The sequence below is a fragment of the Moschus berezovskii genome, chromosome 6 (genome assembly GCF_049115385.1).
Source record: "Moschus berezovskii isolate FMDL1 chromosome 6, NW_MosBer_1.0, whole genome shotgun sequence".
NCBI lineage: Eukaryota > Metazoa > Chordata > Mammalia > Artiodactyla > Moschidae > Moschus > Moschus berezovskii.
In genome coordinates, this window is record NC_142465.1 from 78,633,871 (window position 1) to 78,659,561 (window position 25,691).

At 52.9% G+C, this 25,691-nt stretch overlaps 1 protein-coding gene across 1 annotated transcript; it reads left to right on the forward strand.

The window, feature by feature from the left end:
- Positions 1–7,306: 7,306 nt before the first annotated feature.
- Positions 7,307–18,750, forward strand: RASD2 (RASD family member 2). The gene is made up of 3 exons (XM_055396173.2): positions 7,307–7,778; positions 12,561–12,840; positions 16,304–18,750. Exons 2-3 carry the CDS (start codon positions 12,570–12,572, stop codon positions 16,831–16,833), a joined length of 801 nt encoding a protein of 266 aa, XP_055252148.2. The 5' UTR covers positions 7,307–7,778; positions 12,561–12,569; the 3' UTR covers positions 16,834–18,750.
- Positions 18,751–25,691: the final 6,941 nt, after the last annotated feature.

Consider the following 25,691-nt stretch of genomic DNA (forward strand, 5'->3'; position numbering starts at 1 on the left):
ATGAAGGAGGAGATGATGGAGATGGTGATGAAGGAGATGATGGAGATGGTGATGAAGGAGATGGTGATGGAGGAGATGATGGAGATGGTGATGAAGGAGATGATGGAGATGGTGATGAAGGAGGAGATGATGGAGATGGTGATTCAGGAGATGATGGAGATGATGATGGAGGAGATGATGGAGATGATGATGGAGGAGATGATGGAGATGGTGATGATGGAGGATGGAGACGGTGATGGAGGAGATGATGGAGATGGTGATGGAGAAGATGATGGAGATGGTGATGAAGGAGGATGGAGACGGTGATGGAGGAGATGATGGAGATGGTGATGAAGGAGGAGATGATGGAGATGGTGATGGAGGAGATGATGGAGATGATGATGGAGGAGATGATGGAGATGGTGATGGAGGAGATGATGGAGATGGTGATGGAAGAGATGATGGAGATGGTGATGAAGAAGGAGATGATGGAGATGGTGATGGAGGAGATGATGGAGATGGTGATGAAGGAGGAGATGATGGAGATGGTGATTCAGGAGATGATGGAGATGATGATGGAGATGATGGAGATGATGATGGAGGAGATGATGGAGATGGTGATGATGGAGGATGGAGACGGTGATGGAGGAGATGACGGAGATGGTGATGATGGAGGAGATGATGGATATGGTGATGATGGAGGAGATGATGGAGATGGTGATGGATGAGATGATGGAGATGGTGATGGAGGAGATGATGGAGATGGTGATTCAGGAGATGATGGAGATGGTGATTCAGGAGATGATGGAGATGGTGATGAAGGAGGAGATGATGGAGATGGTGATGGAGACGGTGATGAAGGAGGAGATGATGGAGATGGTGATGAAGGATGGAGATGGTGATGAAGGAGGAGATGATGGAGATGGTGATGAAGGAGGAGATGATGGAGATGGTGATGGAGGAGATGATGGAGATGGTGAAGGAGGAGATGATGGAGATGGTGATGAAGGAGGAGATGATGGAGATGGTGATGGAGGAGATGATGGAGATGGTGATGGATGAAGGAGGAGATGATGTGGAGATGGTGATGAAGGAGGAGATGATGGAGATGGTGATGGAGGAGATGATTGAGATGGTGATTCAGGAGATGATGGAGATGGTGATGAAGGAGGAGATGATGGAGATGGTGATGGAGATGGTGATGAAGGAGGAGAATATGGAGATGGTGATGAAGGAGGAGATGATGGAGATGGTGATGAAGGAGATGATGGAGATGGTGATGGAGGAGATGATGGAGATGGTGATGATGGAGGATGGAGACGGTGATGGAGGAGATGATGGAGATGGTGATGGAGGAGATGATGGAGATCATGATGAAGGAGGAGTTGATGGAGATGGTGATGGAGGAGATGATGGAGATGGTGATGGAGGAGATGATGGAGATGGTGATGAAGAAGGAGATGATGGAGATGGTGATGGAGGAGATGATGGAGATGGTGATGGAGGAGATGATGGAGATGGTGATGAAGGAGGAGATAATGGAGAGGAAGACGATGATGATGATGGAAGAGGTGATAGAGATAAGCAGATAATGGTGATGACGATATGATGATGGGCAGATGGGTGTACAGATGAGACAGCTTGTAATAGCATGTTAAGGCCAAGCCTTAAGAAAGAAATCAAGGTACCATAAAGAGATCAAAGGACTAATTGTTCAAAGGCCTAGATATTTTTCAATCCAGGCTCTGCCTCTTACTTGTCAAGTGACTTTGGGCAAGTCATTTGACATCTCTAAGCTTCGGTTCTGTTACCTATAAAACAGGAACAAAACCCTTCCCTGCTTACCTCACTGGGACCATATGTGGAGAGCAAGGCCGTGGTCATAACACACACACAATCAGCTGTGGTTGTTGCTACTGCTGTAATGAGAGCAAACCTCACCCACACACTCTGCCACTAAGTGGACTTAGCAGTGCAAGGTCTTCCTCACCCACATGCCTTTAAGCCTCAATTTCCTCATTTACAAATGAGGATACTAGTGCCATCCCCACCTAGTGATGTGGCCTAGTTAAAATGAATATTTGATAAAGGGATTAACCCAGTGCCTGCCAGAAGTGGGGGCTGCATAAACGATCCTTGTTGTAATTAATGTCTCTGGTTCATTCTAGTTTTTTCTTTTCTGGCCACAGCCTCAGCTTGGCCTGACCTGGTATAATGATCACACCCTCCTGGTCATCACTGCTCCCAAAAAAGCCTTCACAAGGGGCTGCCCGCTATGGTTGTGCAGGTTGCTCACTGCTCAAGTGCACTCAGCTAAGGAAATTCAGCTTGTGTTTTTCCCTCCCAAAGCTGTGAGCCTCAGAGAGGGGCTGCCTCTGCCTAGAAGATGTGCCTTTTTCTAAATCTCATGAAAACTATACATGCTAGAAGGCACCTGAATCACCTTAGAGTGGGATTTATTGAGCTTAGAAATGTGGAATCAGATGGAGCTTCAGACGGGATCTGACCCAATATTCTTGTTGTAAAAAAGAGAAAACTATTCATTCAGTCATTCATTTATTGAACTTTTATTGGATACCTGCTATGTGACAGGGCTTCCGCCGTTGTCTCAGTGGTAAAGAATCCACTTGTAATGCAGGAGCCACAGGAGATGTGGGTTCGATCCTGGGGTCGGGAAGATCCCCTGGAGGAGGGCATGGCAACCCATTCCAGTATTCTTGCCTGGAGAATCTCACAGACAGAGGAACCTGACAGGCTACGGTTCATGGGGTGGGTCGCAGAGTAAGATACAACTGAAGGGACTTAGCACACACGCACACTATGTGACAAGTAGCATCTCTACGCTTAGCAGGAGGCAGAAGTGGTCAGAAGAAGAGCAGGGCACAGGACGTGACTGGTCCAACTGTGCTCCTGCTGACCTCTGACCTGGGGGACACCGGGTCCTCATTCCTCCACCTCCAGAGCTGCACGGCAGGACCCTGAAATGCCAGGTGTGGTGCCAGTTTACTATTACTCGCTGTTCTCTGCATTTACTGGCACCTGACCCTGTGCCTTTGATCCGGCTGGGCTTGTACACTGGTAACCCACTGTCCTCTGCTGAAGGCTCAAGGCTGATTTAGACGCCAAGGCCTGCCAGGATCAGAGACCCAGTTAGGGGCTGCATGGCCCTGGATGGTGCATTCAAGCAGGAAAAGAGGAGTCAGAACTTGGGCTCTGGGTTTGCCTGTCATTAACATATGTTGAGTTTGGTCAAGCCACAAACTATCTCTTTGTTTGCAAGATAAGAAGTCTGAGCCACAAGACATATAAGGTTTTGCCAATTCTAATCTTCTGGTCACTGGTTCTCAAACTTTGGCATGGGAATTACTAGGAGGGCTGGTTAAAATCAGCCCTAGAGCTTCAGATTTGGTGGATCATGGGTGGGGCCTGAATTGTCACAAGTCCTAGATGCTGTGATTCTGCTAGTTCAACCACTGGTCTAGCAACTCTGGCTGCACATTAGAATCACCTGGGGGAGCTTGAAACAGTGTGGATATCAGGCCCAACCCCAGAGCAATTAAATCAGCATCTCCAAGTGGGAGCTTGTGCTTTGTTATCATCTAAAAGCTCCCCCCCTCCCCCACCACCACCATCCCGGGTGATCCAGGGATAGAAAACACTGTTCTAGAAAAGTGGCCAAGGATGCGACAGCACACTGATTGGTAAATGTCTGATTTCCCTTTGAAGAAATGTCTCTGAGATCCCAACGCAGCCCCTTATTAGCTGCCTGGCTTTGAACAGTCTCCCTGAGGCTCCATTTCTCCTCCTATAAGTGGTAGCTGTTAGGACCAAACTAATCTGCCTCCCCATGTCTGCTCTCCCCTTCCTCTTGTCTCCAAAGGGAACTTGTGCATTTCTTCTGCTCTGAGGCTGTTCAGCTGAGCACAATTCAATAAACATTTATTAAAAACTCACAGTGTGCAAGATGCTGGCCTTAATGATGTGGGAACGCAAAGATGAATCAGGCTCCGTCCCCTCTCCAAGGAGCTCACATGCAAGTAGGGGAGATGAGGCATGCGTCCAAAACATGAGGCAGGATGTGTCACAGGCCATAGCGGAAGTAACCGTGACAAAGACCACTGTATGCAAGGCCCCTTGGTGGGAGAGCCTTTATGGTACATTATATGATCCTGCCAATAATCCATGAGGTAGCTTCAAGTATAACACCCACTTTGCAGATGAAGAAACTGAGGTTTAAAGGACTGACCAGTTACCCAGGGTGCAAGAGCCAGGTTTTGTTGCCACAGGAGCACAGAGGAGGATGAGATTCACACCATGAGAAAGGCAAGGAAGCTTTGTCAGAAGAGGTGTGGACACTGGTTTGAAGGATGTGTAGAAGTTCAAAGGGTAGATATAACAAAAAAAGGCAGAGAAAAAGGTAGCAGGATCAGCATCACAAAGGACTGGAGGAGGGAAATCCAAGCTTCTTTAAGGACCCAGAAGTGGTTTGATTGGCTGAAATTCAGGCTAATGGTGAGGCACGGTGGGAATCAGATCCTCGTTGGAGGCCTTATGTACTGGGCTAAGGGGTTTAGATTTTATATCTCAAGAAGTGGGGAGCCAGTGAAAATTCTTGAGCAAGGGATGGCATTTTTAGAAAAAGATGGAAGTGGTCATGTGTTATGGGAGAGGGAGGGTGATAGCCCAATAAGCAAAGTGATGGCTATGTTAAGTGGTCCACGTGAGACGGTAGTGCAAACGGGGGTTGGGGCAGCAAGGAAGCCTAGGAAAGTGAGCACACGCAGAATGTGTCCTTTTGCCATGTGAAACTTCCTTGGGCATCAATTCCTTATGTGCACCTGTTTATTGACTGAGCCACTCTGCACAGGTGGGGGGGTGGCAGGGGCAGGTGGGTCTCCTGGGGCCCCACAGGTCCATATTCAGCTCCCCTCAAGATGGGGACATGGTCAGTGGAGCATGACCCACTCATCTTAGAGAACTGGGCTGAAGCAGCAGGTAATGGGTTCCTGGGCCAGGTCAGAGCTGGCCGTCTGCCATGTTTCCAGGATAGGGGTGAAGGAACCAGCCCCATGGCCTAAGTCCTCCTGATGTAAGCTATCCAGGTGAAACGTACCACCCTGCCCACCTCCTGCTGCGAAGTTCACAGCCAGCTCAAGGCTCACAGCCTCTGCATCAAACTGAGCACAAACCCTCCTGGGCTAAGCCAGTTCCTAGAAGCAAAGTCTAGGCAAGGAAAGAGCACTGGGTTGGGATTCTGCCACTTGCCAATTGAGTGGTCTTGAGTATGTTCCTAAACTCTTTCTGAGGTCTAGATATTCCACATCCTCCGGATAGGGGACTGATCACAGTCAAGGAGTCTAAGTGCTGAGTCCTCCATCTAGTCCCTCCACCCTCATCTACCCCATCTTCTCTGGCTAACTTCCCTGAAGAATCCCAAGACCACTCAGAGACAAGAAGAGCAAGCCACACCATCTTTGTACGTTTGTCACTCTGTGGACCTAGCATAGCACACCCATTTTATAGATGACATAACCAAGCCCAGGTAATTTCCACCACTGGCCCAACTGGGCTCAAATATTTGAGCGGACATAGAGGCAGACTGAACACTAATGTCTCACCCAAAGGAGCTGGACCCTCAGCTTGGTTCCCCCCAAATCCCTCTGCCTCTCATGAGGTCTGAGAGAAGACTGGCAGACATCCCCCAGGTCAAGGGTTCTGGAAGCGAGGCTATAGCTCCCTGGCTGATACAAATGATGGTTGGACAGACACAGAACTGCATCCCTTCGTTGTCCCTATACCTCATCACACAGAACATTTTCTTTTCAGCCTCCTGATAACACTGGAGGAGAATATCACTGTTGGGGGCTAAAAGGTCTTTAACACCTCTCCCAAGCTGGCCCACCTCCCTTTTACACTGAGGGCACATCTCAAGCCTTGGAAGGCTAGTTTCCTGCTAGAATTTAATAACCTTGGTTTGTTTTCCTTGTGTTTATTTTTGTTCTTATCTTCTATTTATGGCAAGTGATACTGGTTTCCCATTTAAGGAAGTGATATAACAATTCTCCAGAAAACGTGTTTGGGGCAAGGAGGGGAGGAGTGGGTCGTGGAGCCAGTGACAATTCTAAGTAATAAAGATTGATATCTGCCCTGGTTCAAAATGGGGAGAAGCGAAGAAAGAGGTGCTGCCCAAGAGCACTCAGTATAGTATGTCCCCAGACCTGCGTGTCGCGCAGACCTCCATTCAGGCGCGCTTAGGCCAAGGTGACTCCGCGGCCCCTCCTGATGGCACGTGCGCGGCCCATGTGTCACCCTGCGGGGTCCCGCAGGCCCGGCGACCTAGGGAAGAAGGCGTTGGCTCGGGGCGGGCAGGCCGGGCGCCCGGGAGGGCCCCTGGGGTTTTCGGCGGAGGAGGAGGGCGCGGGAGCCGTGGCGCGAGGGCTGCCACCTGACCGGGAGCGAGCGGCTGGGGTCCCCGGCCAACCCTGGCGGGTCACCTGCGGCCGGGGCGGTGTGCGTGTGAGTGCGTGCGCAGACGTCAGCCTACCAGGCCCGCTCCGCCTTCCGCGCACCCCGCGCCCCCTGCCGCCCCCACCCTCAGCCCCCCGGCCCCACGCGCCCAGGCACGCGGAGCGCCAGACTGCGGCGCCCCGGCTGCCGCGGACCGGGCTGCGGGGCGGGGCCAGGCCGCGAGGCCCGCCGCCATTGGTCGAGCGCAGCACCCGGGGCGGGGCGCCGGGCGAAGGCGGGTGGGCGAGCTAGCCGAGGCAGAGGCGGGCGCGGGGCTGCGGGACTGGCTGCTCGCTTGCCGCGGAGAGGGCGAGCGGGAGCCGCTCGACGGGTCCACGGAGAACCGCTCGCAGAGGCGGCGAAAGGCGTCCAGGCCTAAGCTGGGCTTCTGCCGCTGGAACCGCCATCCGGCGCCTGGGCTCCGATCACTTTTCGGAGGGACCATTGGCCTCGCCCTGCGGGAGGAAGAGGGGCGTCCGCCTCCAGGAGCAGGAAAGAGGGAGGAGCCAGGGCCCCGCGGAAAGTTCGCCTCCTCTGGGGGACGGAGGGGGAGAAGTGGGAGGAGGAGCCTGTTTAAGGCTAACTCAGAGCTGCGAAATCTTAGGGCGGCGTTCAAGGCCCCCTCCCACACGCGCGCGCAGCAGAGCGCCCTGCTCCTCCTTCAGCCGCTGGCTTCGCCTCGCAGGGGAAAAGAGCATACCCTCGGTGCCGGGGGAGCGGCAGAGCTGAGGTCGAGGCCGAGCCGGGCAGGCACCCTCCACCCGAGCGATCCCCTTTGGAGCGGGCGGAGCAGGTGGCAGAGGCGGTCGGGAGGATAGGTTCGCCCACCCCGGACACGCACATACGCACGCACCCGCCATCACTTCCAAGGGACCCTCCAGGAGTCTCTAAGGACCCGGAGTCACCCCTTCTGCCCCCCCCCCAACCCCGGAGCCCCAGGCGGGGACCCCGGGATCGGACGTTCCCACGCCTCCGGGCACCTGGCTCAGCAGGAGTCCCCCGGGTCCGGGCAGGGCAGGGCCGGCGGCGGCGAGCCGGAGCCCGCCCAGCGCCCGGGCCCCGCCGAGCCCTCGGAACCCACTCATGGGGCACCGGCTTTCCGTGTCCCCTCGCTCGGCCGCGCCCAGCCCGGCGCCCCGAGACGCGCAGAAGAGGATCCCGGCGCAGTGACCCGGGAGCCGCCGCAGCCCCTGGAAGCCTCGGCTGCAGGAGAGGAAGGCTGCTCCCCGCACCTCCAGGCCCTTCCAGGCATCCCTCTGAGCCGCGCCAGAGGCCCGGCCCGCCATTCCCAGGTAGGAGGGAGACACCCCAACAAGAACTGGGGAGGCGGGGAACCCGGGGAGAAAGGTTTGAAGCTTTGTGGGGGAAGGTTAGGTGAAGCGTTACAGGAAGTGGGAAAGTCAAATTGATTGAGCCTTTTATGTGCCAGGATCACCCGGCAACTTCACTTACCTAGAGAAAATGAAATTAGTTGAGCACCTACTGTGTGTCACGCTGGATGCTTATCCCAGGAAAGAAAGACTTAACTGAGTTTTTGTTTAAAGAGATCCGGAGTAACAGCCTGTTTGAATATAAGGAAACTGAGGCTTAGAGAGGAAGAGGCACTTCCCTTCCCCAAACACTCCCCTCTTCCTTCCTAAGCTGGCTGCAGCCTGCAAACCTGGCTGAGGGTGGGGCTGGGGTAGGGCCAGCTGGTGGTGGTCTTGATGAGGACCTCCTCTGAGAGAGCTTAAGGAGCACCTTCCTTGTTTAGAGTTCTTTGAGCTTTGGGGGGAATTGGTGCAAGAAGTGAGTTTCCTGGGCGATCCCCTTCCCAAAATGGGTTTTCTGTGCTCAGCTGGCCAGAGGGCCTCCAAACACCTCTGCAGGGTTCTCTCCTCCCTGTGCCCCCAGCCCTGGGAGGATGATGAAGGGTGTAGTCCTGGACCTCAGGGGAGGTGGGAGGCTGTGCTGTGAAGGGGCAGCCAGGTCAGGAACCCGTGATTCAGGTTTCTTCTGGTGTCAGAGGGACATGATGGCGTCCCCCAAGACCTCTGCCTGCACTCCAGTCCCTCCGCACCTGACTGCTCCAGGCAGCCCCTTGACTGCCAAGAGGAAGTGTCACAGTGAAAGGAACCTGCTTGCTGTGAGCCAGGAGCTTTGTGGGCCTCTTGGCTTCTTACTGAGCTCTCAGGGCCACGCTGTGGGTTTGTTTCTACCATTTGATAGATGACCAACCCCACTAGGTCCAGTCATTTGCCCAGGGCGACTGGACTAGTGAGAGGCAGATCTTGTCTGCCTCCTTTCTACCACCTCAAGGGTGGTGAGATTGGCTTTGCAAAGCGCCCAGGACTCCTCTCAGTGGGGGCATGGAGGCCAGTGAATATGTATGTGTGCCCAGAGTCCGGGATGTGCCCTAATGGTGGAGGCTTGGGGTATGTGGGAGGGAGGGAAGGAGGGAGGGCTCAGGGTATCACAAGGAGGAGGATGTGGCCAGACTCTCACCCTCTGCTCTTGCCCCTCTGACCCTTCCATCTTCCAGGCAGGCCCTGGGAGAGGGGCTCGAGGGAGAAGGGGTGAACCCACAGACGTGTGGGGTGGGAGTTGGCTGCTCAAGGTCTGGGGGAGTCCCGGACAGGGTGCTTGCCCCCAGCTATCTGCAGCAAGAGACAGAGGGAATTAGAATAGACCTCCAGGTTTATTCCCCCAACCCGACGCCAGCTGAGGCTTCACTGAGTCAGACACTGTTTTGAAAAAGCCTGATTTTGGCCAGGGGGTGGGTTTTTATAGAGGTAAAAGCCCAGACTTTGGAGCCAACAGCCTGATTCTAATCCTGGCCCAACCAGTCATCTGTGTAAACTGGGGCAAGTGACTCAGCCTCTCTGACCTCCCATGTCCCCATGGGTCCAGCAGGTTGATGGTGGGCCCCTCTTCATGGGACTGCTGTGAATTCATTGGGATAAGGCACACAGGCACCCAGCATGATGGAGACTTGCCAGGCTGTGGCGACCATTCCCCCAGCACGGCCCCACCACCTCTGCTCCAGGCCCTTCTGCCTCCCAGGTGCCCATAGAAAGACCCTGGGGTGAGTCACAGAGCTTGTGTTCGGGTACCCATGTGCTACTGATGGCTCCCACTAACCATTCTCCGGGCCTCCAGGGGAAAATCTACATTCTCAAAGGACCCTTTGAACTCTGACCCCTGCCTGTTTCTCACGGTAGGGTCAGCCTGGCTGAGGATGGAAAGAGGGGAACAGGAAGTGGAGGAGGAGAGAAGCTGTGCCCACAGCACGCCCACAGAGCCTCCTCTAGGGGAGAAGGGAAGAAGGACTCGGGGGATGGGGGCGGAGCCCATGGAAGTGCTGTCACCTGACGGCCAGGTGTCTGGGTGCTTCACACAGCCCCACGTGGCTGGGGCCATGTGCAGACTCGCAGTCTTCTCTCGGAGATGAAAGCCACAGATGTTTTTCCTCCTTTGCCCAGAAAACTGACCCCCTACCTCCTCTCTCTGACTTCCTCACGTCTATTCAGTTGCTGATATTAGCACATCTAATACCAAAAACTCTGAGCTAGAGGCTGGGGCAGGCAGTGATGGAGACACACGTCCCTGGGGGCTGCCAGCCTTCTTCTCTCTCTGTGTAGACAGAGATGACCAGCAGCAGAGTCAAACTTCCGGCAGAGGGACTTGGGGAGGAGGCTGTCCTGATGTGGGACCTCTTCCCCCCGTTACCGGCCTCCGTTGAAGGCTCAGGCTGGCTCTCTCCCAGCCTGGGAGGAGATTGAAGAGTTCAGTGCTGTTGGCTTGCCACTTCCTCTCCCTTGCTGCCCAGGTGTGTGCTCAGTTCACGGCGGCCCACCTCAGTGTAGCTCCTGGGCCAGATAGACAGGGTGGAGGTGGAGGGAGAAGACCCCAGAAGGAAGTGCTGAATGATCCAAAAGAAGAGCCATTTGCTTCTTTCCCACATAGGTCATTTATTGAGCACCTGCTGTGTCCATGGCACTGCAACCCTGCGGTATAAACTCAAAGTTGGCCTCAGGCACAAATTGGGTGGGAGTATGTAGGAGTTGTACGTTTGGAGTCACCATCCTGGCTCCCTTATTAACTAAAAGGGCCAGTCGTGCAGACTTTTAAGCCTCAGGTCCTTATTTGTGGAACAGAGAAGGGAATGCATACTTCATAGAGAGACGGTGAGGGGAGCCCCAGGGCACGGGGCAGACTGCTTGAGATTGAAGCCCTCCTTGGCTGGTTACTGGCTGTGTAACCATGAGCAAGGTACTAAACTTCTCTGTGGTGCTTCAGTTTCCTCATCTGTAAATTGGGGTAACCACCTACCTTCTGGGGATCCTGAAGGATGAAGTGGGTTAGTACACATTCAACTTAGAGCGCTGTGCATATATTAACTGCAAGATAAATGTCAGCTGTGATTATTGTTCTATACTTAGCACAGTGCTTGGCACACTGCAGGGTTTGGTTACTGCTGATTGTCGTCACAGCTCCAGGGTCAGCGGGATGCTGAGCTGGCTTATTGTGTGCGTCCCTTTGCAATTCATTCATTGAGATCATCTTGGGAGCTTGGAATCAGCCGTGGTGGGAGTTTTTTTGCCATGAAATCGACAAATGCTGCCAATCAGAGCTTTTATGAACATCTTTTTAAAAAACCACTTTACTGCATGGTGGCTCTCAATTGGGCAAGGCGATGGCACTGAACAGGTTGTGTGCAATGGCAACCCACTCCAGTATTCTTGCCTGGAGAATTCCATGGATGGAGGAGCCTGGCAGGCTACAGTCCATGGAGTCACAAAGAGTTGGACGTGGCTGAGCAATTTCACCCGCTTGGTGGGGTGGGAGGCAGAGGAGCCTTCAGAGAGGAGGTGACATTTGAGCCAGACCCTGATAAAGGGAAGAGGTGTTCTGGGGAAGGGGCTGGCATGAGTTGAAGGCTGGTCCCAGCAGAGCTCAGGCTTACTTCCCCCAAGTCGGGGGGAATTCTGGTGGTGCTGAGAGAGAAAAAGGAGGGTGGCTGGGCTGTGAATGGCCTTTGGGTGGGCCTGATGGAGCCCCTGGAAGTTACTTATCTCTAGTTGGGCTTTGGAGCTTGGATCCATTTCGGCCTCTCCCACAAGGTCAAGAGGTTCCTGTAGAAAGTTTTGGGTATACTCCAGAACCATAAACCCTTGGAGCTAAGAGAGACCTGAGTCATTCTTGTGTCATTTCTCTGACCTGCATCCCATAGTCCAGGCAAACTCCCAGGACCTGGAGGTTGAAAAAATTGCTGGGTAACCCGGGCCCTAGGCATGGAGGATGTGGTCTGGACCTGGCCTTTCTCTTCTTTCCGGGAAGGCCAAATGGCCATGGCACCCCTTTGCTTAAGAAATGCTCTCTAAAACCTTCCCCATGTCATGTCCCAGAGTCACAGGCTCCCAGGAAGCCAGAACTGCAAAGGACAGATGGTCCAGGAAGAGAACAGATTCTAACAAGAGTCAGCATCTTTGAGACCTTGCCATGTGCTGAGCCCTTTACAACAGCCCTATGGATCAAGTCCACTTTATAGATGAGAAAAACGATGCCCAAGAAAGTTAAGCTCCTTTCCCAAAAGGAGTAGCGAGTTAGGGGTAAATCGAGGCGTCCAGCCCCAGCAGTCCCATCTGGGAATAAATAAGGAGTGAATGAACCCAGGGGTGAGTGAACGAGTAAGAATGGGTAGATAAATGAAGGAGGAAAGAAAGAAACAAGAGAGGGATGATCAGGCAGAACTCCTTAGAGAGACCCCAGTCCAGCTTTCCCATTGTACAGACAGAAAAGTGAGTGAAAGTCGTTCAGTCATGCCCGACTCTTTGCAACCCCATGGACTATACAGTCCATGGAATTCTCCAGGCCAGAATACTGGAGTGGGTAGCTTTTCCCTTCTCCAGAGGATCTTCCCAACCCAGGGATCGAACTCAGGTCTCGTCTCCCACATTGCAGGTGGATTCTTTACCAACTGAGCTATCACGGAACCAAAGAGGAGGCTGGCAGGGGAGGCCGCAGCCTCTAGCACAGGCTGCAGGGCCAGGCCCCCGGCTTCCTGACAGTTGACCCCCCTCTCTCTGCTGCAGCCCCGAGCCATGATGAAGACCTTGTCCAGTGGGAACTGCGCACTCAGTGTGCCTGCCAAGAACTCGTACCGCATGGTGGTGCTGGGCGCCTCTCGGGTGGGCAAGAGCTCCATTGTCTCCCGCTTCCTCAATGGCCGCTTCGAGGACCAGTACACGCCCACCATCGAGGACTTCCACCGGAAGGTTTACAACATCCGCGGCGACATGTACCAGCTGGACATCCTGGACACATCCGGCAACCACCCCTTCCCCGCCATGCGCAGGCTGTCCATCCTCACAGGTGGGTGCCGGGGGGGCGGGCACGGGAGCTTGAGTATGGCAGTGTGTGTGCTCTGCACTTTATAATTTGCAAAGCACTGCCTCCATCTGAGATGAAGCTCGTGAGCCCCGGTGCACTACACCATGAGGTCAGAGAGGTATTGCTGCTTGGTGACAGAGGATGGAGCCAGGGCCCCAGATCCCTTCCCTCTGACTCTGGTTTGATTGCTCATGGCGGCCAGTGCTGCCTTCCAGATCTGGCTTTACCTAGGAACGGAGGGGCTTCTGCTTTCTTCCTGCCGCGGGTGACCAAGCAGAGCTCCGGGGCCTAGCATCAGTCTGTCAGACTCAGATCTATTGACACCTGAGGCCTTTGCTGCCTCTCAAAGAGGCAGGGACAGGACCCAGACAGTGATCAGTCAGAGAGGCTGGTGGGGACCTGCCCACGCTGGGAACTCGCCCACGCTGGGAACTCAGTAATAATCACAGTAACGGCCGTGGCGATTGCTAACTCTTATCAAGAGCTGCGTGCCTGGGCCTCTTTCTAAAGCTTGGCATGTATTTAATTAATCCTTACAACTAACCTAGGAGATGGGTATCTGCCTCCATTTTACGTGTGGGGAAACTGAGGCCCCGAGAGGTTGAGTTACTCCAGATGATAACACAGCTGGGAAATGGCAGTCTGGCTCTCAGGCTTTAACCCTGGGCTCTCCTATAGCCTCTCAGCCAGGCTGGGAGTCGGGGCAGGGAGGGGAGCTTGTGGGGTACTAAGCGGGGGCAGATGGAGATGGAAAACTCGGCCACGCTTTTCGTCACTCAAGCAGTTTGGTGTGGTAGCTAAGAGCACAGGCCCAGAAACTGGTCTGCCTGGGTCAAATTCTGGTTCTGCTGCTTCCTGGTTTTGTCCCTCTGAGCAAGTGACTTGACTTCTTTGAGCCATGATTTTCTTATCTGTATCGCATCTGTACCCATCCTAGAGGTCTTCATGAGAATTAAATGAGTTTATGTAGAAAAGGTGCTTGGTGAGTGGAAGGTGAGTGCTCACGAAATATGGGTCTTATGTGAAACCTGCATTTACAGTGTGCATGCAGTGGGCTGTGCAGTCATTTCCTAAGCCACACCCTGCTGTTGCTGGGCAGCTGATGAAGGAAAGGAATCAGCAAGTAGTCCCCCAGCCATCACTAAAACCAACCCACAAATCAAAATACTTCTGCACCAAAAAACCCTTGCTATGACCACCCCTTCCCCTATAGCCCAGCCAAGACCCCTCCCCAAGTGCCCTGGGCAGATGGTTTCCTTTCCAGCTGTCCTCAATGACCATCTGACCCAGATCACACTCCACCTGCCCCACTCCACATTTTGGAGAAGTTTGTGGACAGAGGGAGCCTGGGCTGATCTGGGTTCCAGTCCTGTCTCCACCACTTGGCAGCTTACACATGGGACCAGAGGTTCAGATCTCAGTCTTCCCAGCTGCACAATGGGTATAATGTTGCTTCCTCCCGGGGTGACTCCTCAACCTACAGGAAAGTGCCAGGGGAGGGGGGCATGGGGGCATTTCCAGGACACAGTGGGATTGCAGGAATGTCAGCTCCCCCTACCATGGGGAGGGGACACAGTGCCCACCAGTAGAAACAAAGCTAACAGAGGGAGGGAGAGAGAAGATATGGAGAGGAACCATGTGCGTATTTTCAAACTTAAGTTTTAATTACACAAGTAACACACAAATGCATGCTCCTCTAAGCATATAGATAAGGGTAAAAAGCTCCCTTGACCCTTGCTTCCGCCCCCCAGGCTCCTGCCCCCTCCCCCAAGGTACCATCCCATCAGTCTTCCAGACCCCCCATGAACATATTGACATTCATGTTTGGGTCCCCAGAACAGGGTATTTTCATCTTTTTTACGTGCACGTGTCATTCTGGGCACATCTGTCTGGCCACCTATATTTTTGCTCGCCAGCCCGTGCCTCATTTTCCAACCTGGTGCTGATGCACAGCGCATTCTGAAAGCCATTAATTCTGCCGCCAGCTCTCCTTCCAGCTGCCAGCCAGGCGTCTCTAAAACTTGGCATGCAGCTTTGCATTTGAATGTGTCAAGACTGCAGAGTCCTCAGGGGCTTGGGATTAGCCTACCAGGGTGGGTTTCACAGCCCAAGCAGAAATGGTTGCCAGGCCGGCACTGCCTTGCAAGTGCCTTTCTCAACAGCCCACACCGCCCTTCATCATATCGCATCCCGTCCACGCGGCCAGCTTTATGAACACCCACTGTGCGTCGTGACGAAGCCTCCTTTTGCTCCGGAGCACGTCATTGGCAGAAACACAATCCTGAATGTGCTGGGTGCTATTTTGGGGGGACAAATGGTATGCCCTGGGGGTCCAGAGGAAGGAGGCAGCGGGGCTACCAGAAGCTGGAATTGCTTGATTCTCCTCTTGAGAACATGGGCTGGTCCCCGGCGCCTCTGAGCCTCAGTTTCCTATAAAACAGGGATCTTAACATCTCCCCACAGGTTCTCAAGAGTTTAAGCCCAAGTGTAAAAGGTGCTTTGAGTGTGAGATTGTGATCACTGTAGTGAGATCTGAAAATCGAGGTAGAGGCACGAGCCTTCTCTCACCCTCCCCACCTCCCCATCATCCCTGTTTCAAAGACCTACACTGAGGGATACAGCAGGTTGTAGCAGGGGTAGCGTGGGCCTCAGAGGCTAGTGTTCACTTGTTCATCCTTAATGTATTCGAAAAGCAGCGGGCACCTGTATGTGCCAGCACCAGGAATCAGGTCCATGTCTCGGCCCAGTCACGCCTGAGCTGTGTGATCTTGGGCCAGTTTCTACCCTTTCTGAGCCTCAGCCTGCCCACCTATCACGTGAAAGTAACGAAATCTCCCTCACAGAGGTTTCACGAGGAATCAAGGGGTACTCAGGTGGCTCTTGCACATGCTTGACCTCATTATCCTTTTGAGATACAAGTCACTGAGCACACGTCACTCTCCATTTATTATCTCATCAGACCCTCAAAAGCATCCTGCATGAGACAGGTGGGGAAACTGAGGTTTAGGGAGGTGGCATGACCCGCGCAAGGCTGAGTGAGGGGGCAAAAGATAAACCTAGGCCTGCCTCCTGCTAGCACTCTGGGTTCTTACTGTATACCAGGGGCTGCTCCAGGCCCCGGGGATGTGCACTGAACAGCGAGATTCCTGCTCTTTGGAAAGTGTAGTGATTACTATTCTAACAGTCCACACAAGCTCACAAATCACTCACTCTGTCTACAGCCCTGCAGGGAAATGTAGGGTGGATCCATTGTGTTTGAACCAGGCTGTGCCACATATTAGCTCCGTCACAGACGATTTAACCTCCTGGGGCTCAGTCTTCTGCTCTGGAAAATGGGAATAATAGCAGCTCCCCCAGAGAGTCACTGTGACGGTCGGGTTCAGGAATGGGAAGAGGGCAAAGGAGCTGCCTGTAAACTTACCTCCCAGGGTTTCTGTCTCCACAGGTGATGTGTTCATCCTGGTGTTCAGCCTGGATAACCGGGAGTCCTTTGACGAGGTCAAGCGCCTCCAGAAGCAGATCCTGGAGGTCAAGTCCTGCCTGAAGAACAAGACCAAGGAGGCGGCGGAGCTGCCCATGGTCATTTGCGGTAACAAGAACGACCACGGCGAGCTGTGCCGCCAGGTGCCCACCACCGAGGCCGAGCTGCTGGTGTCCGGTGATGGAAACTGCGCCTACTTCGAGGTGTCGGCCAAGAAGAACACCAACGTGGATGAGATGTTCTATGTGCTCTTCAGCATGGCCAAGCTGCCGCACGAGATGAGCCCCGCGTTGCACCGCAAGATCTCCGTGCAGTACGGGGATGCCTTCCACCCCCGGCCCTTCTGCATGCGCCGTGTCAAGGACATGGACGCCTACGGCATGGTCTCCCCCTTCGCCCGCCGCCCCAGCATCAACAGTGACCTCAAATACATCAAGGCCAAGGTCCTCCGGGAGAGCCAGGCCCGTGAGCGGGACAAATGCACCATCCAGTGAGCGGGAGGGATGCTGGCCTGGGGCTTTGACCAGGCCTTATGGGAGGTGGCCCCAGTGCCCGCTGCCCACATCCCCCGGATGAAACCCCAAGAGCAGTCACATTCCAAGACCTTTGAGGGGCCAGACTGGAGGACCCCAGCCTCCAACCTCTGTATAGTCTCCTGCCTTCAACCACTTCCCTCTGATTCCTCCTTTCTGCCGCTCCCCTTGAGTTTCAACTTCTCCGTTGGGGGGAGGATCTCTGCCGGGCAGGAGGCAAGGCTGGGTGACGTCCGGACTTAAGTCAGGACCCAAGTCAGAGCTTGCCTGTCCTTGTAAGAAACTGATGCCAGACAGGCCAGGGTACCGGCTTCCAACGGAGACTCCTGGAACATCAGAGGATGAAAACAACACCCCGAGTTGGCTGGGAGGGGGCTCTGCCCTCCTGGTGTAAGACGCAGCTTGGTTTAGGTGGCAGCTGGAAGTCTCTCCCTACCCCGTCCTGAAACACTAACCCTCTGGCTCAGCAGTTTCTATCCCCTGCCCCCTGAGTTGGCCCCCAGCTCCCCCTGACACTGAGCCAGGGGCATCTCTGTTTTCAAAGTGGGTGTGGCCACGTCTCCTGGACCCCGTCCATCTCCTGGACTGCCTCCCTCAGCCTTCCCTCCCAGGTTCCTCTCGTCTGCTGGTTGTGCTTTGTTATTGCAGCTGTTATGTCGTGTTCCCAGTAGAAATGGAAATCGTTGTACTGTAAAAGCCTAGTGATCCCTCGTTGGCCAGGACCTTCCCCCAAGTTCAGCTCCATTGCCTCCACAGGGGACACCTTCCTTCTCGGCTCCCAGATGGGGTTCCCGTGGCCTCTTTGCAGCTGGACACTGCCCTCCTCCCGAGCTTCACGGTTTACACTTACACGGATGGGGCAGGCAGGCAGGGGCTGCATCTCCTCCTGCCCCCATTTCACGGAGGAGGCAGCTGAGACTCAGAGGGCCAAGGAGCAGGCCCCAGCTCCGCCTCCTGGCTAGTTCAGGATGGAGCTCCGCCTGGAAGCTGCTGTGCTTGTTCCTCAAGCATTTCTTGAGCACCTGCTGGGTCCACTGTGCTAGAAAACAAAGAGGGTAAGCGATGTACTAGACGCCCCTAAGGCCGAGGCTCCATGGCTCCAGCCTCTTTCCCTCCCCCAGCCTGGCCTCTGACGGCCCGCTGCCCTGCTGCCTCTGTGCACGCAGCTGTGGGGAGATGTGGAAGAGCAGCTGGGAGCTAGAGCTGAGCCCAGGAGAGGCAGATAAGAAGAGCTCCCAGGGGGCCTTTTCCTGGGACCTGAGATGGGGTTGTGCCGAGTACCAGGCGTGGTGGGATTTGAACCTGTGGACCAAAGGCTCTTGTCATCAGCTTAACAAAGACATTTTGTATTTTAAATCTCCTTGAAACTATTGAAGTTTAGAGCCACAAGGAGCCTTAATGATTGTCTAGTGAATCCGAGGCCCAGAGAGGGTAAGTAACTCGTCCGGGGTCACACAGCAAGCCTGTGAGTGGCAGAAGCAGGGTTAGGTCGGGGCATTCAGCACACACTATGATGTGCCCCTCTCCTGATCCTGCCTCAGTCCCAGGCCTTCGGGGATTTGAGGTGTTAGCTCCCTGAGCCTCTCCCCAGATCGGCCTTTGAGGGCTTCTGTAGATCCTGTGTACATTGTACTCACGTATATACCTGTACACACACGTGAATACACACAGAGACACGTGCCCTGGCCTCAGCTCTGCACGCCCCACACCTCCCACCCAGCCCTGCTGCTCAAGGCAGCCGCTCTGACCCTGCTTCTATACCCCCACCTGGCCCCAACCTGAACCCTCTAAGCAGACCAGGTACCCTGGCCAGGACAGATGTGTGGCCTGCTTCCCTGTATCTGTGTACACTCTCGATTAAAGTGGGTTTGTTTCTAAGCCGTGTCCTTGACCATGTGTGTTTTCTGTATTTCCAAGAGGAGGTGTGGCTCTTCTGCAACCATAGCTAGCCTCTCCCTCCCCAGATTGCACCTGCCTGGTGCCCTTGCTCTGCAGGTCAGTGCTGAGTCATCCATCAAAGTTAATTAAGTACATGGTGGGAGTGGGGAATAAAACCCTCAGATAGGAGGGAATAACAACCCTGGCCCTTCTGGGCCCTCTGAGGACTGTGTGCTGAGGTGTCTGTGTACTTCTGAGAAGTGACCAGCTCAGGAAAAAGAAACCTCCTCCCCATGGACCATCAGCCCTTTGTGATCACCATGCGTCTGACTTCTAGGTGGCGCCCAGAACCACACGGAGAACATTTGGCAAAAATGGGAAACAGTTGTGGTTACCAGAACTGCGGAGAGGGGCGGCTTGCTATGAGCTCCTGGTGGGGGATGTTGCTGAACACCCTCCAGGGGCCAGGGGCAGCCCCCACCATGAAGAGTTACCCCGTCCTGAAGGGCGGCAGTGGGCAGCCTCCCCACTTGGACTGTCAACCCTTGAGACCAGGACACGGCCCATATCTCTGTGTGGTTGATACAACCTACCCATTTCTGGACAGTACTTAATAAACACTGGACAAGCAGAATGTGCCCTCATGTGAAATGACACAGGACGTGGGTGGGGATGGCAGATGGAAGTGGAGGGAGGTTACATTTCCCTGTGTAACCCCCAATGTGGCACCTTGAATGGAAGTTCTCCTTGGCTGGAGGGGAGGGGATCAACCACACCCCTGCTGTGTGAATGACACCCCTCCTCTCGCTCCACCTTCTCTTCCAGCCCCATGAGAAATACGCTCCTCATGTTCACTTTTCGTGTGGTGGGGAATTAGGCTTAGAGCACTCAGTAGTTTATCCAAGATGGCACAGCAAAAGAGGTGAAGTGGCAGACCATGGACTTGAAACGAGGGGTCATCTGAGCTCCATGTGGGGGAGGAAAGGATTTTGCATCTGGGAGACGGAGACAGGTCTGTGCTTTTGATGGGTCAGCATTTACCACTGAGCAGGAGGGCCAGGCCTGGAGAGGGAAGTTCAGAGAAAAGGAAGACAAGGTCCCTGTGGGCCAAGGGCTCATGATCCAGAGGGAGAGATCCCTGTGCGGGCATCCGGGTGAGCCTGGCTATGGTGGAGGAAAACCAGCCTGGGAGAGCTCCCAGCCTCCATCTTTGGAGGAGCCCAGCTTCCCTCCCATCCATTGCCCATGCCAGCCAGAGAAGGTCCACGTGGGAGGCAAGTCACTGTGATGCTCTATCGGTTCTGGGTTTTGTAAATGTGAGATGTGGAGGTGAACATTTCTTTCTGCATTGCAGGTCAGAACCGTACCCTAAGAAGGGCTAAATGGGGAGGCAGTTGGGCGCACCCATGCAAGACTTCCACGGTGCACCAAAGCCCAGGCACCTCTGCCACGCTCCATCTCCACGGTGGAGGCAGTGGGGAGTGGGGTGCTGTGAATACATCCTATCTCTTCCCAGACTTCAGTTTCTTCAGTTCTTAATGGGAAGTGGTGAGGAGGACAGCTGGACCAGACAGCACATGAACAGCCCCTTACAGCTGTATGTTCTGTGCAAGAAGGAATTAACATTCCCACTATATAACCCACAACATTCTGATCATTACTAAACAGAACACGCTTGCTCCAGTCCCGGCCCCAGCCCCACTGCGTGCATCCCACAGGTTCACCCTGGAATGGGGTTAACAAAAACCTGTGGCAGAGGAGGGAGATGTCCCAGAAAAACAGCCCTGGGATGGAGGGTGGAATAGATTGTAAAAAAGTTCCTCTCACCCAGAGAGCATTCAGAGATAAGCCCAGGGCAGCCAGTTTAACTCCCATCCTAGGAAGGGAGCACTGGGAATCTGATTTCTGAGAATTCTGAGCAGCAGACTGTACGGATTCGTTCCGTTCCACCTCCCTGAACCTGTCACTTACTCCAAAGAAAAACTTCAGTCTGCATCCTGGCTTGGTGGGGGGCTGATGAGAGGCCACCGGGGCTCAGCGGCAGAGGCTACTGGGAACGTGGAAGGGAAAGGGAGCCGACCTTTGTTGCAGGCCCGCTGTGCACCAAATACCATGCTCAGCCTGTTTCCACATCCTCTCATTGCATCCTTGAGGCAAAGCTACATGAATCCTCATAGGAGGGCCCTGAGGCCCAGAGAAATAAGGCGTATGCCCCGGGTTGCACAGCCAGTTAAGTGGCAGAGCTGGGCTAGAATTCATGTGATTGCAAAACATGTTTTCTCTCTAGAGCTTTCATAGCTGAGCCAGATAGAAGCTGCTCTCTGGAGGGAGAAGCCAGCAGGTTGGGGTGTGATGTGCGAACATGGTTTAGAGAACTCGGGTCAATGTCATTCACATGGAGTGAGATGCCTGCCCCTCATAACCAAGGGCACAGCCATTGTAGCTAAGAAGAGCTTAGCCTCTCTCTCATGGAGAAGCCCGAGGTGAGCGGACTGGATGAGAGGATGGCTCTGCTCTGCCAAGTCATTCAGGCATGCAGGTCTCAGGCTCCTCCATCTCTAGGATCGTGTCACATCTGCAAGGTCAAAGCCACTGCCACATTCCGGTTCAGCCAGAAAGTTCAGGGAAGAGAGTGCAGACACTGCACCTCTGCTGTTCTCAGATCCATGGACATATCCCGTCCACTCACTTTCCACTGGGAAAACTGAGTCTTGTGTCTGAACCTCCCTGTGAGAAGGGCTGGGAAACACTGTTCCTTGCAGGCTGGCCCTGTGTCCAAGGGTGACTCGTAGAAGAAGACGGGGAGTGATTGGCCGGCCAGCTAACAATCTCCACCCAGCCACCCTCACACAGTGGTCTGGACCTCAGGACTCATGTCCAGCCTGTCTTCCAACAAGCTCCACACTGCAGACATGATCAGAAAGCAGCTCTGACTTCCCAAGGCTTCTTTCAAGTGGCTTGGATTTTGCTTTCCCCCTTCCTCCCTGAGAACTGGGAGTGTCCCATGATTTTTCTCACCTGTACCAGAGAAAATCTGGATGGCAACACAGTCTCAATTTGGAGAAGGAAATGGCAACCCACTCCAGTATTCTTGCCTGGGGAATTCCATGGAGAGAGGAGCCTGGTGGACTGCAGTCTATGGGATCGCAAAGGAGTCGGACATGACTGAGCGGCTAAACAACACAGCCTCAATTAAAGTCATTGGTCATGTGATGATCGACATTTCTGTCTTCATTCAAAGGACAGACTTCTCCCCTAACTCCAGCTGAGCTCCATTCTGCACAGAAAGCTAGAATTCAGGGAAGAGAAGGGTGAGCAGGTTCTTTTTTCACTCTCCATCTTCCATTTTAGTGAATTGCAGTTTCTTTTTCCTCTGTTCTTCGGGGATGGGTCTGGGGAGCAGGGTAGGGGAGAAGTGGGGGAGGGATGTTCTTACTAGCAGGGCACTCTGGTATTGAGGTAAGACTGTCACGCTTAGAGCTTGGGGAATGTTTAGTGATGGATGGTATTAAAGTCTAAGAGGTTATTTTGTAGATTTTTCAGAGACCAGCCCACCATCACTGGGAATCTCTCATGTGTGGGAATCTTGATGTAGTTCTGTGCATCTCTGTTTGGGGTACCTGCTTAGTCTTTCTGCAGGCCCCAGGACTGTTCTGGCATCCATGGATTCCCTCTTGCCCCTCCAGGATGCTCACTTGAAAAGGGTTGAAGGCATCCCCGTTGCAGTGTTCTCTCATGGTTATCCCACATTTGCTCTATATCAAACTCACATCATTTGCCCCAATTAGCTTGAGTGTAAGTCCAGGCAGCTTTTTTATTTGGCTGCGCTGCTTGGCCTGTAGGATCTTAGTTTCCCAACCAGAGATTGAACCCATGCCTCCTGCAGTGGAAGTACAGAGTGCTAACCACTGGACAACCCATAATGTCACTTTAATTTTTTTTTAATTTATTTTTTATTGTTTATATTTTATTTTTATTATTAACTAAATAATTCATCTGAGTTCAGTAAGAATCTTTAGCATCTAACTCAGACAGTCTATCACCCACTGGATTTATCAGGCAAGACAGGAATCCACAGAGCCCTGGGCTATAGGGACATGTGTTAAGCACTTGAGGCTTGAGATGAGGGCAGACACTCTCACAGTTCAGTTCAGTTCAGTTCAGTCGCTCAGTCGTAGCACTCTCCAAAAATTCTCTTTACCAAGAAATCCTCTCACTACGGACTCTTTCGTATCTTTGACATAGGTAAGAAGTAAGAGCGCCAAGTAGCTGGCTCTTGGCCATCTACGTTGAAAATGTTGCTATTTATTTGCATCTTGCTTTAGAATCTGAAAATAATCTTGTTGGGTCTCAACCAAAGAGAAAGGGAGAGGCCAGCCTTATTCGCCAGGAAAAGGGGGACCGGGGAATGACCTGCAGGGAGAGGTTCCAGCCTCATCCAGGAGACGGAACGCTGAACAGAAAAGTGAGTCAGATCCCAGTGCAAAGACCCTGGGCACACACCTTAATGTGTGTCTCCACAAGAGAGGCCGAGCTTCTTAATAGCTAACAAATAGACTCTGATCTGAGGCTTTCCGGGTTTCTCTGGTGGCTCAGATAGTAAAGAATCTGCCTGCAGGGCAGGATGCCTGGCTTTGATTCCTGGGTTGGGAAGACCCCCTGGAGAATGGAATGGTAACCTACGCCAGTATTCTTGCCTGGAAAACCCCATGGACAGAGGAGCCTGAAGGGCTACAGTCGGTGAGGTCCCAAAGAGTCAGACACGACTGAGCGAATAACATACCCTCTCACTCACTGAGACTTTCTGGGTCCAAATCTCAGCCCTGCTATTTTCAAGTTGAGTGTCCTTAAGCAAACTACTTTTGTATTGGTCAGGTTTCACTGCAATAATGCTGTGTAACAAGCCACCACCAGATTCAGTGGTTCATAACAAACATTTCTTCTTATTACTTACTAGATTCCAGGTCAGTTGCAGTCTGAGTGGTTTATGCTGGATGTTGCTGGTCTTAAATACTGATCCTGTTTTAATTTAAAATTTTGGTGTTTTGTTCATTGCGATGTCTTATTCCATTTAGACTGCTGTAACGAAAGTACCATAGGCTGGGTATTAACAATAATATTACAAAATAAATTGGCTTATAAGCAAATTACATAGTGATCACATAAACCGACTTATAAATAATGAACATATATTTTTCACAAATCCAGGATCAAGTCCCAGCAGCTTCAGTGTCTGCTGAGGGTCTGCTTATTTTTACATAGATGACCATCTTCTCACTGTGTCTCACATAGCAGAAGGGGCAAGGGCACTGTCTAGAGTCTCTTCTATAAAAGCACCAAGTCCATTCATAAGGGCTCCACCCTTATGACCTAACTTCCCAAAACTCCACCTCCAAATACCAGCACATTGGAGATTAGGTTTTAAAATATGAATGTGGTGGAGGGGGGACACAAACATTCAGGCCAAAGCAGTGGGCTTCTTGTATTACTTTTTATTTTTAAAATATTACATTAAATGTCGTTTAGCTTGGGGACTTCCCTGACGGTCCAGTCAGTGGCTAAGACTCTGAACTCCCAATGGAGAGGGCACCCAGATTAGATCCCTGGTCGGGGAACTAGATCCGGAATGTCGAAGCTGAGAGTTCCCAGGCCACAGTGAAGATTGAAGATCCCACGTGCTACAACTAAAACCTGGACAAGTCAAATATGTAAATAGACAGATATTTAGGCTGAGCGCCGAATAACTGATGCTTTCAAACTGTGGTGCTGTAGAAGACTTTTGAGGCCCCCTTGGACAGCAAGGAGATCAAATCAGTCAGTCAATCCTAAAGGAAATCAATCCTGAATAGTCATTGGAAGGACTGATGCTGAAGTTGAAGCTCCAATAGTTTGGCCACCTGATGCAGAAAACTGACTCATTGGGAAAGACCCTGATGCTGGGAAAAATTAAGGGCAGGAGGAAAAGGTGGAGACAGAAGATGAGATGGTGGGATTGCATCACTGAGTCAATGGACGTGAGTTTGAGCAAACTCAAGAATATGGTAAAGGACAGGGAAGCCTAGAGTGCTGCAGTTCATGGAGTTGCAGAGTCAGACACGACTTAGTGACTGAACAGCAAGCTTGAACCCTGAGTTTACTGGTATCTCCTTAAATTTTTGCACCCAAGGCAATTGCCACCCTCACCTTACCTTGGCTCAGGCTACCAGATAGATTCTGGTCTGCTTCGCATGCTTATTCTAGGACCAGTCCCCCCTCCCCAGGCTGAAGAGCCTGCAGCTGCTGAGGGTATGCACTCCCAGGATGAATCACAGGGCACAAAATGATGGAAATGTGAGACCCCAGCCTGGAGCTGACCCACTGTCACTTCTTCCACACTTCACTGGCCAAAGCAAGTCATACAGCCAGGCCAAAACCCTCGGAGTGGGGAAATACTCTGTCCACTCTAGGGGAATTACATGGTAAAGGGTTTGCATGTATGTTCTAATACAGGGAAGGTATGAAGGACTGCGAATGTGACAGTCTGCCACACCTAGCCTCACTGAGACTCGCTGTGGCCCACCTGACGTGGGTGCACTCCCGATGTGGTCCCTGCTCTGCAGCAGCAGCTCTGACTGTGTGCCTCTTATGAGTCAACCTCGGATGCATCACTTCTCTGCATCTCTGTCCTTCATCCTTGAACTCAGGGAGGACCACACAGGGAAGCATACACAAAAACACTTGGCAACTTGTAAAAGGGGTGCAAACACGTGCTCACTGCAGGATTTTAAGACACAGACCCCATATACTTTGACACCCTGTCTGCAAGAGCTAGGATCTTTGGTCCCCTCCCCTTGATCTGGATAAACATCTGACTGCTTCCACCAGTAGCATATGCTGGAGTGATGCTATGTGTCTTCCAAAGCCAGCTCAGAAAAAGTCATGCGGCTCAGCCTGGTTTTCTT

Excerpts from the sequence above, each read along its gene's own strand:
- RASD2 (XM_055396173.2), top strand. The coding sequence starts at position 12,570 with ATGATGAAGACCTTGTCCAGTGGGAACTGCGCACTCAGTGTGCCTGCC. Across the intron at positions 12,841-16,303 it reads CAGGCTGTCCATCCTCACAG|GTGATGTGTTCATCCTGGTG; the intron begins GTGGGTGCCGGG and ends CTGTCTCCACAG.